Genomic DNA, 12,642 nt, shown 5'->3' with positions numbered 1-12,642 from the left:
TCCTATATATAATAGTTGGCACTAGTTCTAGTTTTCTCCCGTTTTAACATTGAAAGTTTTATGAAGCAGATGGTTAAACAGCCAATAGGAGCTTTTTGGCTTAGATAAATGATAAGTAGGAGGGAGATTTAAAAATCATTGTGAGTCTTTTTCCTGTGAGGAAATTGAACTCTGGGAATTGTAAAGGGATGTGTCCAAGGGTCACAAACACAGTGGGTTAGAGCAGAGGGATTTGCAGGAAAACTCCAATCTCCACATGTCATGGTCCTCTTCCTTTGTGGAGTTACCAGGTTTGGCTGCAGTGGACTTGGGAGATCTGTGGAGGCAGCCGGAGCTGTCGTGGAGTCATGATTCTGGGCACTGGGAAAAAGTGCTTCCCAGGTGTGGCACTGGGCCCGGGAGGCTCCTGCACTCTCTCTGGCCTGGCTGACAGGCAGAAGGCCCAGCTCCTGGTTCCGGCAGGTCATCTGATGGGCAGGTGCAGCCTTTCTGCGGAGCTGCTGCTGCGTGGTGGGCCCTCGGTCGGGAAGAGCCGGCCCTGCGGGGACTATGGCTCAGGAAGGGGCCGCCATCTGTCGTGGCCAGGCCATTGCTGAAGTCAGTGCAAAAGCTCAAGCGTTGCTGAGCCCAGCCTGGCCTTTTTAAAACCCTTTTTTCTTGAGATTTCTTTTCTTTCCTGCATTTTGTCTGTCTTGCTTTTCTTTCCTGGTTCTTGCCCTCACCCTCTGACTAATGATTCCCTGCCCACTTAAAAACCTCTGATGGCCCCTTAGGACCTACAGGACAAAATCCAAACTCCTCGTGGCCTGGCATTGGGGACCCTTCCCAGTCCTGCCCAGGGGAGTGCTTGCGGCCTCATCGCCTCCATTTCTGTCTCTCCTGTGCCCCACGTACTCACATTCCAGCCACTCAGAAGGATTTTTTCTTCATTTTTCAAAATTAAAAAAAAGTTTTGATTAAAAATCTACTGCCCTGGGTTTCCCTGGTGGCGCAGTGGTTGAGAGTCCGCCTGCCGATGCAGGGGACACAGGTTCCTGCCCCGGTCTGGGAAGATCCCACATGCCGCGGAGCGGCTGGGCCCGTGAGCCATGGCTGCTGAGCCTGCGCGTCCGGAGCCTGTGCTCCGCAACGGGAGAGGCCACAACAGTGAGAGGCCCGCGTACCGCAAAAAAAAAAAAAATCTACTGCCCTGAGACAGTCACTGGTAGTATCTGAGGGACTATTCTCCCCATGTGCTTTTCTCTACGGATCTGCACGTACCCGCACTTCTTCACAAACAGGACCATCTCACATGTGCTCTGTTTATCATGGGCACTTTTTATAAATGAGTTTTGGGCTTCCCTGGTGGCGCAGTGGTTGAGAGTCCGCCTGCCAATGCAGGGGACACGGGTTCCTGCCCCGGTCTGGGAAGATCCCACATGCCGCGGAGCAGCTGGGCCTGTGAGCCATGGCCGCTGAGCCTGCGCGTCCGGAGCCTGTGCTCCGCAACGGGAGAGGCCACGACAGTGAGAGGCCCGCGTACCGCAAAAAAAAAAAAAAAAAAGTTCTCTGTGCTCAGAATGCTCTTTTTCCTTTTGTGCATTTGGCAAACTGCCCATCTGTCCACGTCAGCACAGGCACTCACTCCTGGTTGGGGGCTCCTGCTGGACTCAGAATGTACAGCTGCTGCAGCCCTGACCTCGTTGAGGTCTGTCTTTGTTGCCTGGCCAGAGGGTGCCTGAAGGGCAGGGCCACCCAGGACAGTGCCAGACCCGGCAGGGTCTCCACAAATGGGATTTAATGCAATTAACACACGACTGCCCGCCACCCCCTGTGTCCATGTATCTGTGTCTCTGGGCTCCTCTTCCCCTGACCTGGAGGGTCTCCCAAGGCACCAGCCTAAGTCTCTTACTCATTTTCATGTCTCCCTCTCATCCATTTCTATCAGCTTTCAGTTCTGTCCGACAACCCTAGAATCTAGGTGTTTGGTGCTCTGGCCTGTTAGGTTCAGCCCTTTCTGGGTCAGAGTCAGTGAGAAGAAGCTTTGTCCCCCAAACCAGCCTCCCTCCCAGCTGTGTTTCTGGCCACACTATAGCCAGTCCAGTTCCAAGGCGGAAATGCTAGATCACACATTATTGTCCTTGTCCTCATTTGTGTTTATCCTGTTTTGATTTTTAGCCTTCTGGCTTGTATTTGTTGTACAGATGCTCTGTGTTAAACAGGTCACAGTTTTCAAAGAAAATAGATCACATCATCCCACCATTGCACTCACCGGTGTTGCCGTGTTCCCACGTGCCCTTTGAGCTCTTCTCTAAGCAGATGGTGTTTATAAGTAACTTTATATTCTCTGTTACTATTATTATTAGTGGTGGTAGTAGTAGCATTTTGCTTATCTTCTTCTAATTTTCCACTGCTTGGCTCCATACTTACTTATAAAAAAATGTTGCTCTCATTTCTCCCCTTCTTTCCACTTCTGCTGCGGGGTATCCCCCTTGCCCTCAGGCGTCAGGCCCGTGCCTCTCGTGCCTGGATGGCCGCTGCATCTCCCTCCTTCACCCCGCCCTGGCCTGGCAGGCCCTCCCAACATGGGCTCGTCTTCTCACAACCTTGCAGGGAACCTGCAGTCACTGCCTCCTCCCTACTACATGGGGTGCACGTGGTTCTCGGGGTGCCCTCTGTGACCCAGCCCAATCCCCTAACACACTTCCCTCTGCTCCCTGTACATACTCCCCCGACCCCCAATGATCATTCTAGCACTAATGGCTACTGTGCGCATGGCACTAAGCGTGCGGAAGGGCCCACGCCGAGGGCCCCGTATAATTCCCACGGCAGCCCTGAAAAGCCAGGACTGATGTTATCTCTATTTTACCGATGAAGCAAACAGTCGGGCGGCACCCGGCTCATTAGTGGCAGGCTTGGTCTTGAACCCAGGTCTCTGTTCTGATGTGCCGCCTGTGTCTTCAGCACTGCCGTCTGTCTCCTGCTGGGCTGTGCCAGTTCTCCACCCTCTCACCTGTGGTGTGGGCCCCCCTCCCTCTTGCTCTGTCTGCAGAACTCCTCCTGGCCTGCCTGGCTGCATCTGCCCCCAGCCTTTGAGACCTCTGAGGTTGTCCCGCCTCACCTGATTGCTTTCTTTTCTGAATCCTCATTGTACTGAGTCAATACCAGTTGACCTAAGATGTAATTGTCCTCTATTTCCTGCATTGCCCATTGAGACTGTAGCTTTGCGTATTGCATGTGGCACCTATCATGGGGCCTGGTCACCCCGAAGAGCCCCATAAGAGCTGTTGGTGGCCGGTTCTTCCTGGTCAGGCTGTGTTTCTTTGGTGACCCTCTTTCCCTTTCCAGGGGACGAACTGCCCGAGCTGGACAACATGGCCGACAGCTGGCTGGGCTCTATCGCCAGAGCCACGATGCAGACCTACTGTGACGCAGTCCTCCAGATCCCTGAGCTCACCCCGCACTCCACCAAGCAGCTGGCCACTGACATCGGTGGGTCTCTGGGACGGGTGGGGGGAGGGTCAGCTCTGGCCTGTTGCATCCGTCAGGCCCCCTGCCCTCCAGGTGTGTCGTCCCAGGTCTCCTCTCAACTTAAGCTCTGGGTTTGTCTGTGAAGCTTTGTTAAACATGTGGACTCCCCAGGCCCCACCCCCAGAGACTCTGACATAATAAGCCTAGGATAGAAGCCTAGACACCAGTGTTTTGACAGGTGTCCCCGTGGACTCGGATAGCTGCCGAGGCTAAGAGCCATTAAGGGGTGCTTTGCCGAGATGGGTTGGGATGAGTGAGGCAGACTTGTGTGATGCCGCCTTGCCCCACCTGGCCTTCTGCCCATCGACAGAATCATCATGCAAACTGACGTTGAATAAGCTCTCACTGTGCGCAGGCATGCCAGGTGCTGAACCAGGCGCTCACGCACCCACGGGCTTACGCAATCTTCAAACCCCCTGTGAGCTCAGCGCCCCTGCCTTCATCACTGATGAGGAAGCCACCCAGCCGGGGTTTGCCCCGTGGTCTCCATCCGAGTACCTGCCCTGCCTCCCGGGTCATAGGGGCGTGTGCCCACCTACTCCTGCTGGCGCACGTCCCTGGAGATGATGCCCGCCTGCAGGGGTGCTCTGAGGCTGGGGGTACTGCAGGCAGGTGGTCGCGGCGTCTCCCAGCCTCTTGGTATCAGTCCATTGCCTGCCTGTTCTTTAGCTGGAGGCAGCTCTTGGAGCGGGTGAGGGAGAGGGTGGTGGGAGCCTTAAAGATTACCTCCTTGGGGACCCAGCCAGAGCTTTGCCCTGGGTGACGTCAGGCCCGAGCCAGCCTCTTGTTTGCTGAGGGAGAAATGGATGTGAGGCCCTTTGCTCCGGGTCCCAGAGCAGTGAGTGATGGGGCCAGGCCTGGAACCCAGCTGCCCCAGCTCCCAGCTCTGTGCTAATTCGTGGTCAGCTCTCAGCTGTTACAGGGCAGCAGCCAGCTTTTGTTATCTCACTGGGCACAGGTTCAGAGAAGAGATGAAGAGGTTCAAATGTTCGTCGGTGGTCCCCGTTGGTATAGGCGGGAGCGTTGAGGAGAGAACCAGCGGAACTAGTGAGTGAGATTTGGGGGTGGTCCCTAGAGTTCACTTGTTCCACATCGCATCTCCCTCCGTTAAGCTGCCGTCCCACATCCATCTGCTCACTCGCTCAGCGTTGACTGAGTGTCTGTTATGTGCCAGCCGTCGTGCTAGGAGATGGGATGCAAGAGAGGTTTGGACAGTTCCTGTGCTCACTGAGCTTATGCTGTGAGGGAGTGTGCTTAGGGGCCAGGAAGTTGCCAGGTGATAACACGATAGAGAGCGGAGAGGTCTGTGGCAGTGTGTGGCCACCTTAAAGACGCTCAAATTAAGCATTAAAATGTAACAAAACCAAGGGGCTTCCCTGGTGGTGCAGTGGTTGAGAGTCCGCCTGCCGATGCAGGGGACACGGGTTCGTGCCCTGGTCCGGGAAGATCCCACATGCCGCGGAGCAACTAGGCCCGTGAGCCACAACTACTGAGCCTGCGCATCTGGAGCCTATGCTCCACAACAAGAGAGGCTGCGATAGTGAGAGGCCCGCACACCGCGATGAAGAGTAGCCCCCACTTGCCGCAACTGGAGAAAGCCCTTGCACAGAAACGAAGACGCAACACAGCCAGAAAAAAAGAGTAACAAAACCAAAAACACTCTTGCCGTCTGAACAGAAGATGTCATGGTAGATCATGGGCTGCCGTTTCGCAGGTCCTGGCCGACAGTCGAGGGGAATTCACAGTTTTATGGGTGAATATGTGCCAGAGGCAGGTGCCTGACTGGTTGGTGGTGCCCTTCCTGGGAAGTGGCTCACTGGGACATGACTCAGGCAGCCAGGGCAGAGCGGGCACCTCCTATGGGGTCTGCCCTGAGCCGGGCCTCAGAAAGAAGACACAGGGAAGATAGAGCCATGCCTGGAGCTCCAGCCTAGTTGGGCAGAAAAGATTAATGTGGGTGGTCATCAGAACATAAGGAGGGACCTGCCGGGTGATGCGTCTCCCAGTCCCACAGAGCAGGAAGAGGGAGGGGCTGGAGAGCGCCCTGCCTCGGGCTCGGCCAGCCGTGCTGCCCAGGAAGAGGAAGGGAAGGAGCAGCCGGTTACTGACCACCCGCGTCACTCCAGGCGCGTCCGCGGTCCTTGTCCCACTTCATCCCCCGAACATGCTGCCTGATGGGTACGAACTGCATCCACAGGTGGAAGTAGAGACTCGGGAGGTGGATGGAGTCACTGAGGTCACCCTGACCTCGGAAACCCGTTTTTCTCCTCCACTCTGCCGGCGCTGCCCGAGCTTGCCTGCCGGTTGGAGGGCACTGCTGCTTTTCAGAAGGACAGGAGCCTCAGACCCTCTCTTGGAAACGCTCATCGACTTGGCCTGGGGGTGGGCTCAGTAATCTGTCCTAACTCTTACCCTAAGGGGTTATCTGGGAGTTGTGGGAACTGCGTTACACCAGGCCTGGCCCCCTGCACTGTCCAAAGTCCCCCCTGTAGGGGCTCTGCTGGGAAATCTTCGGGAGCTGCTTAGATAAGCCCTGTGTCTCCTGACCCCTTGGGTTTTCCATGTCGTCAGTGGGGTCCGCTGGGGAGCAGGGCTGGGAACGCAGGAGTCCCTAGGGTAGAGCTTCGGCTGAGGTCGGCTGGGCTGTAGAGCTGAGTGTGCAGTGGGAGTGGCGGGGATGGGGCGATGTTGGCAACTCCTTTATGAGACTAGAATTCCTGGACCCGGGCCGGGCTCACAGGCAGGTCTGACCCCTTGGAAAAGCCCTCAGAGTGAAGGCTTGTGGGCTGAGGGCAGACCTGGCAGCCAGCACTTGGGGGTTGGGGTGTGTCTTGTCCCTTACCGCGGCAAGGGCCTTTGGGGCTCGTCCTCTCGGTGCTGAGTCTGTGAGCTGTGTCTGTCTGCTCCCACCCCACAGACTACCTGATCAACGTGATGGACGCCCTGGGCCTGCAGCCGTCCCGCACCCTCCAGAACACCGTGATGCTCTTGAAGGCCAAACCCGAGGATTACAGACAGGTCAGCAGAGGCCTGCCCCGTCGCCTCGCCACCACGGTGGCCGCCATGCGGGGTGTGGACTACTGACCCCCACGCACCCGGCTGATAAGAGGGTCGGGGCTGGAGTTCCGGGGCCACAGAAGCCCCCAGAATGGATTTGCTCTAAAAAATCCGCCTGGGATTGGGCAGAGTTCATTTCAAAAGATGTGGTTCATTTGTATAATCAAAAAAAAAAGGTTGTAAATTACAGGTGTATTATTTATCAGGGAGGAATTTTCAGATGATTTTTTAAATGATCCTGTCTTGAAAGTGCAATTAATAAGTACTGTGAAATGAAAGAAGGCCGTTTTCTTTCCTCAGTGAATATTTGGGTGCTTCTCATGTGCTGTGCTGTCTGCACTGAGGATTCGGCAGGAAAGGATAATCCCAGCTGGTTTAGCCTGCTTGTGCCAGCCCTCCGGAGGGGCACCGCCACGAATGTGGCCTCTGAACCAGCCCCACTGGGCTGCCAGGGCCGTGTCTCTCTGGGCTTGTCATCCAGGGCTTCCCACACATTCTGTCCCCCACATCTTGGAAACCAGTTTGGCTGGCCCCGAAAGAGCAATCAGCTGCGAATCCGCACCAAGAAAAATATTTTGGTTTCTCATGTGGTGGATCAGAGAGTGTCTGGCAGGGCTCGAGCCTGGCTCCTGCCTTGGAGTGGGAGCTGGTCACCTGGAAGGTGAAAAGAGCTGCTTTGAAGTGGAAACCTCTTCCACTTCAGTGGAAGCAGGCAAATGTAACAGTGACCTCTGTGCCAGTGTGGGTGAGTGCCACTAGGACAGGCTTGGTCTTCATTCCCAGCTTTGCCACCTTCCGGCTGTATGACCTTGGGAAAGTCATTAGCTTCTCTGAGCCTCATTTCCTAATCCGAAAAACAGGGGTCATAATGGTACTTAACTCATAGGGTTATTTGAAGAGCCACTGAGACACAGTGGGGGCAACAGCATGTAGCAAGTGCACAATAGCTGCTAATTTCATAGTCCTCTAGCGTCCGTAACCTACCTTCCCTTTGCGGGTAGAGGAGGGAATTACAGAACGCCATTTTTCTGGGCAATTTTGGCCCTGCTAGACTAATTTGTCACCCTTAAATGGCTCTAATGGGAACCCAGAGTAGGAATAGGACAGCCCGTATCTCCTCTAGATCTGGAGGGGAGAGGAATGCCTGTCTGTCTGACCCGGAGCCTGCTTTTGGAGATGGGGCCATTATCCATCTTCACCCCGGCCCTCAGTACTCCCCAAGAGAGGGATGGCAACTGATACCCACGTCAGCCTGGTCCCCGTCTCCCATCTACAAGCAGCTTTGGGGGCCAGAAGCTCCTTCCCGCTCCGCTTCAACACGTCTCTGAGCAAAACTTCTCACAGGAGTCTGTAAGGGGCTGCCCGCTGTAGATACACCCCAGGATGGCCAGGCAGCATCTCCCATCCTCAGTCGCAGTGGTAGGTTCACGGTGAGCATGTGGCCCAGGCTGATCCAGATGAGCCTCACTGTCGAGGCTTCTGCTGGGACTGTGAAGGAAAAGCTTTCTTCCTGCTGTGGTTGCTGAGCTGAGGGAATGGAGTCTGGGACTACGGAGGGAAGAGTAGCCTATGGAGAGAAACTGTGTGAGAGGGATATCGACACAGAAGAAAATACAGCCTGTAGCTGAAGCCCTGGATACAGCCGAGCTTGAAATCCCTGGACTTTAATTATAAGAACCAATGAATTCCCCTTTTAGCTCAAGTTCAGATTAACTTGTGACCAAAGGGCTGGCAAATGGAGTTAGATAATAATCATTGCTCTGCCTGCCCCAGAGCCTCAGATGAGATAATAAATATGAAAGCCCTGGGCTTCTCTGAGGAACTGGTATTCTTATGACCAGGAGTCTCGCCTATGTCACTTACAAGAATAGCAATCTAGTCTAGCACCTTACTTTACCTCTCCAAGCGTCAGTTTATTTACTTGTAAAATGGCATGATCATATTTCTCAGTGGTTATGAGAATTCAATGAAATAAGACTTACTTATAAACTACTTGGCCTGGTGCCTGGCATGTCATAAGTGTTTGATACAATACAGCCATTGTTTAAAAACAACAGATAATAGTGAGTGTGGTGACAACAACTACCATTGCTATTGATAAAAGTCCTAGTCATAGTAGTAAGTGTGGTAATTACCAAGAATTGAGACTCCAGCGTACAGACTCACCTGGCCCTGAGCTCAGAAACCCGGCTTCCCCAAGGCCTGCCCCACTCAGTCCCTAGCAATGCTACCTTTGGCTGGAGTGGCATCAGCCTGTGACACCGCCTTCCTCCACAGGTGCCATCATGGGCACTTAATGGGAGGACAGCTTGTTTGCCTTTCAGGCCAAGGACCCAGGTGTTCTAGACCAGCAGGGCTGGGATGCCCTGGTCCCAGGGTCTGAAGCGAGAGCTCCTTCACCACCAGGGCCAGCAGGTGACAGCAGGGCCCTGCAGTGGTCAGCTGTCTGCAGCTGCCAGACCACAATCTTCTTTGATAACAGCTCCCTGATCTCTTTTTGGGAAGCCATTAGGGTTGCCATATTTAGCAATTAAAAATACAGGAAGCTCAGTTAAATTTGAATTTCAGAAAAACAGTGAATGATTTATTAATATGCCCCCGATATTACATGGATGTACGTCTACTAAAAAATTAATTTGCTGTTTATCTAAAGTTCCAGTTTAACTTGGTGGCCTATATTTTATCCAGCACCCCTAGGAGCCATGTCCCCACCACCCTCAGACCGTGTGATTCTGCTGGGGGCCAACTGGCCTCAGGTATGGGCAGGGTCTGACCAATCCCAGCAGCCTGCCAGTTGGGCACACTGATGATTGGCTCAGAGACAGGCACGTGACCCACTCAGTGACCAATGAGAGTCTGCCTGGGAACTTGCTGTGACAACTGGGAAAGAGGTGCTCTCTCCTAGCTGAGTTTGGAGTTGCAGATGGCCCTTTGCTGCTGTAAAGTAAGGACAGCCTGCCTGGGAAGGCAGAGAGAACAGACATCACTTGAGCTGCTGGAGATGCTTTTGCTTAAGCCAGTTTTGAGTATTTCTCCCATCTTACCTCTCTTTCTCTCTCTTGATTCTTGCAACCCAAAGAAGTAAGTTGGACGCCACTGAAAACGGCACAAAGCCACTGTTTCAGGGACAACTTGAAAGAAACTTTAAAAATCACCAGCTTGGACCTTTCTTTGGCCAGGCCTCTGCTCTCAAGTTGTTATGGACGCCTTTTCACCCCCAGAGATGCACCAGGGCACTCTGGCTGCCCAGTCAAAGAACAAAGCGAGACTCTGTGTTTTCTACTTTTATTTTCCAGAACAAAACACGTGCCACCTGGCAGGGCCTCTGATGCCTGCTATCCACCAACGCTGCCCTCACTAAACCCACTCACAAGGTCACAAGCGTGCTGCCTGTTCACCTCTGGGGCAGACGGTGACCGGCCCTGGGAGGGAGGTGGCCTGCCTCCAGGGGAGGAGCCTGCCCGGGGGCATCCCAGGCCAAGGATTGGGTCAGGTTGGAGGGTGCAGGCAGGAACACAATTCCCACATCCGTACCAGCACCGTTACTCCACGGAGCCCTCGGCCTGGGACTGGCCAGGAGCTGCTGGCTCTCTGTAGCAGGACCTGGACTCTGGCCTTGGCCCCCCTCCCATCCCGGGCCTGTGGAGAGGGCGTCATAAAATGCGGCCTTGGGCGACGGTCTCCACTGCTCAGGTCCGAATTCCTGGGCTGCCCGGGATGGGCAGGGTCTAGATGGCATCGCCCTCGTTGTCAGACTCGGTGACGTCCAGTGGCTGCAGACGCAAGGAGTCGTAGTTGGGGGGTGGGGTGCCTGGGATGGGCGGGGTCTGCTCATGGGCGTGGGGCCCAGCATCGGGGCCGTGTGGGGCCGTGTCAGGCTGGAAGCCAAAGTTGGTGTGGGCCTCCACCAGCTCAGCCACGGTGGGCGGCGGGCCATCGTAGCAGGTTTGGGCCCGCCTCCGCCGCAGGCTCTTGGCGAGGGCCACCAGCTTGATGATGGTGATCCACACGAAGTCGATGATGATCTCCGCGAACTCGATGAGGCACAGCACCGAGCCCCCCATCCAGAAGCCAAACTGTCCTCCCAGATTTGAGAGCAGCCAGACGATCTGTGGGGAGCAGGGGACTGAGGGCCCGGCCGGGGAAGGGGGGCTGGTCGGGCCACAGATTCCTGCCTCAAGCCCAGCCTCACGGGTTCCTGTGAGGTGGGTTGTTGGCCAGAAAGGGGGAAAGGGTGACCGTCTCAGCGCAGGGAAGTAATCTGACACTGCTTAAGGGACCGTCCTCTGGGTACCAGGTGGAGGGACTGCAGGCGGGGCCGAGGTGCCAGGAGCTCCCAGACTCACGTTATTTGCTGCTGACTCCTCAATGGTGCGATAGTTGTATTCTTGGAAGTAGATGTTGAGCTTGATAACTCCCTTCCTGCAGGAGGCAGCAAAGGGAGCTGGTGCCCGCTCCCCAAGACAGACAGACAGACAGACAGACACACACACACACACACACACACACACACACACACGCGCGCGCGCACGAAAGGCAGCAAGGCCCTCCTCTGGCTCGAGCTTCTCACCTGCCACTCCCAGGAGTGGTGAGGTCCAAACAAGAGCCAGGAAGGGCCCCTCCAGGCCTTGGGGCCACAAAAGGCAGCACTGCCCAGCACCCATCCTGTGTGCCCCTTTCTGAACCAGCTCTCCAGAGGACCCTGGGGCCCAAGACAGTCCTGAGGATCAGCTCCGGGCTCCCCTCTCCCACTCACAGCCCATGGACAGTAGGCTTGACATAGAGTCCTGAGCCTTGGCTCTCTGTCAGGGGACCCGAGATGGTCCTCAGAAAGGCGATGCTCTCTCACACCTCCAGGCTTCTGCCGGGACATTGCTGCCTCTTCTTATTTGTCTGAATATTTACTACTCCTCCTTGGAGGATCGGCTCAAGTGTCATCTCCCTATATAGACCTCCCTTATCTCTCAGGAAGAAAGAACCTCCTTCCCTGCTGGGATCCCGCAGGAAGGGTCCTGGGCAGACTCCCATCATCATAAGCCCTGTTTGCATATCTCTGTCCTCTAGACTCGAACTTCCTGATAGACTGAATCTTCTGTCTTTCTTGTGCTCAATGCATGTTTGAGTTGAATGGATGGAAAAATGGTTGAATGGATGGAGGGAGGGTGGGTGGATGGATGAGTGGAAGAATGGAAGGATGGACAATGGAGGGGTGGATGGATGGATGGATGTGTGAGTGGAGAGATGGGTGGGTAGAAGACTGGAAGGATGGATGATGGATAGATGGGTGGATGGGTACAAGGATGAAAGGACTGGAGGGGTGGATGGCTGGATGGCCAGGTGACAGATGGAAGAACAGGCTCTCCTTTAGGAAGCGGTAGGCTCTGAGCCCCCCTGGCTGGCCTCTCTCAGTGCTCCTCTAGGCTTGCTTCTGAATCTGATCAGTGTGAGAAGGTGACTGAGTAGCGGCTCTATGCCCAAGCCCCTCCCCTGAGGCTCTGGTTCCTCCTCTCTTCTGCCTTCCCTGGCCCATCCAGACTCTGAGCTCACCTGTTCAAGGTGATATTGGGGCTCTGGTCCCGCTCCTCTGACAACACATGGAAAATCCAGTCCTGGAACCCAAAAAGGCAGCTGAAAACAATGGTGCCCTGCAGCATCCCCTCCCAATCATGGGCCGTGCTACCTGTGGAGGCAGACCACAGCCCTGTATCTTCTTGAAGCCCCTGGGGGACCATGTGTTGGCCCAGGGAGAAAGGGGAGGGTGACAGCACACGCCGTGGCTGCCGTTCTGAGGAGAATGCACTCGGCTCTCTAGGCTCTCCCCCATAGGCCCGGCCTCCCTGTGCCAGCTCTTTCCCACCTCTGACCCTTGTACCTGCCGTTCCCTCTGACCAGATCCTCCCCAGACCTGCCCAGCCTGGCTCAGCCCCATCCTCCAGTTTTAACTCAAATGTCACCTTTTTAGGGAGGTCTTCCCTGACTACCCTAAGGCCTCTTTTCCCCCAGTTACCCTTTCATCATCTGGTCTACCCTACACAGCCATTTGAAATGATCTTATTTCTGTATATTGTCTGTCTC

General features: G+C 55.0%; 2 protein-coding genes across 8 annotated transcripts in view; one reads left to right on the top strand and one right to left on the bottom strand.

The window, feature by feature from the left end:
• COG7 (component of oligomeric golgi complex 7) overlaps positions 1-9,989 on the top strand; it is an 86,667-nt gene extending 76,678 nt beyond the window's left edge. For 3 of the 6 annotated variants that reach the window (XM_032604131.1, XM_032604132.1, XM_032604133.1), the window contains 2 exons: positions 3,328-3,471; positions 6,428-6,836. In XM_032604131.1, coding sequence (XP_032460022.1) covers positions 3,328-3,471; positions 6,428-6,594 — 311 coding nt within the window. In that variant the 3' untranslated portion in view covers positions 6,595-6,836. Of the gene's footprint in view, positions 1-3,327; positions 3,472-6,427; positions 6,846-6,867; positions 7,461-9,863 lie in introns of those variants that run through there. The other 3 variants (XM_032604129.1, XM_032604130.1, XM_032604128.1) reach the window with 3 other exon arrangements.
• The window catches only part of SCNN1B (sodium channel epithelial 1 subunit beta), a 76,473-nt gene continuing 73,667 nt past the window's right edge, over positions 9,837-12,642 (bottom strand). Inside the window, exons 11-13 of one of the 2 annotated variants that reach the window (XM_032604134.1) lie at positions 12,115-12,176; positions 10,914-10,989; positions 9,837-10,676 (exon numbers count right to left, since the gene is read on the bottom strand). In XM_032604134.1, the coding sequence (XP_032460025.1) occupies positions 10,296-10,676; positions 10,914-10,989; positions 12,115-12,176 (519 nt within the window). In that variant the 3' untranslated portion in view covers positions 9,837-10,295. The remainder of the gene's footprint in view (positions 10,677-10,913; positions 10,990-12,114; positions 12,177-12,642) is intronic. The other variant, XM_032604135.1, reaches the window with a different exon arrangement.

Source organism: Phocoena sinus, chromosome 15, assembly GCF_008692025.1.
Source record: "Phocoena sinus isolate mPhoSin1 chromosome 15, mPhoSin1.pri, whole genome shotgun sequence".
NCBI classification, from domain to species: Eukaryota; Metazoa; Chordata; class Mammalia; order Artiodactyla; family Phocoenidae; genus Phocoena; species Phocoena sinus.
This window is presented reverse-complemented; position numbering and strand designations above follow the sequence as displayed.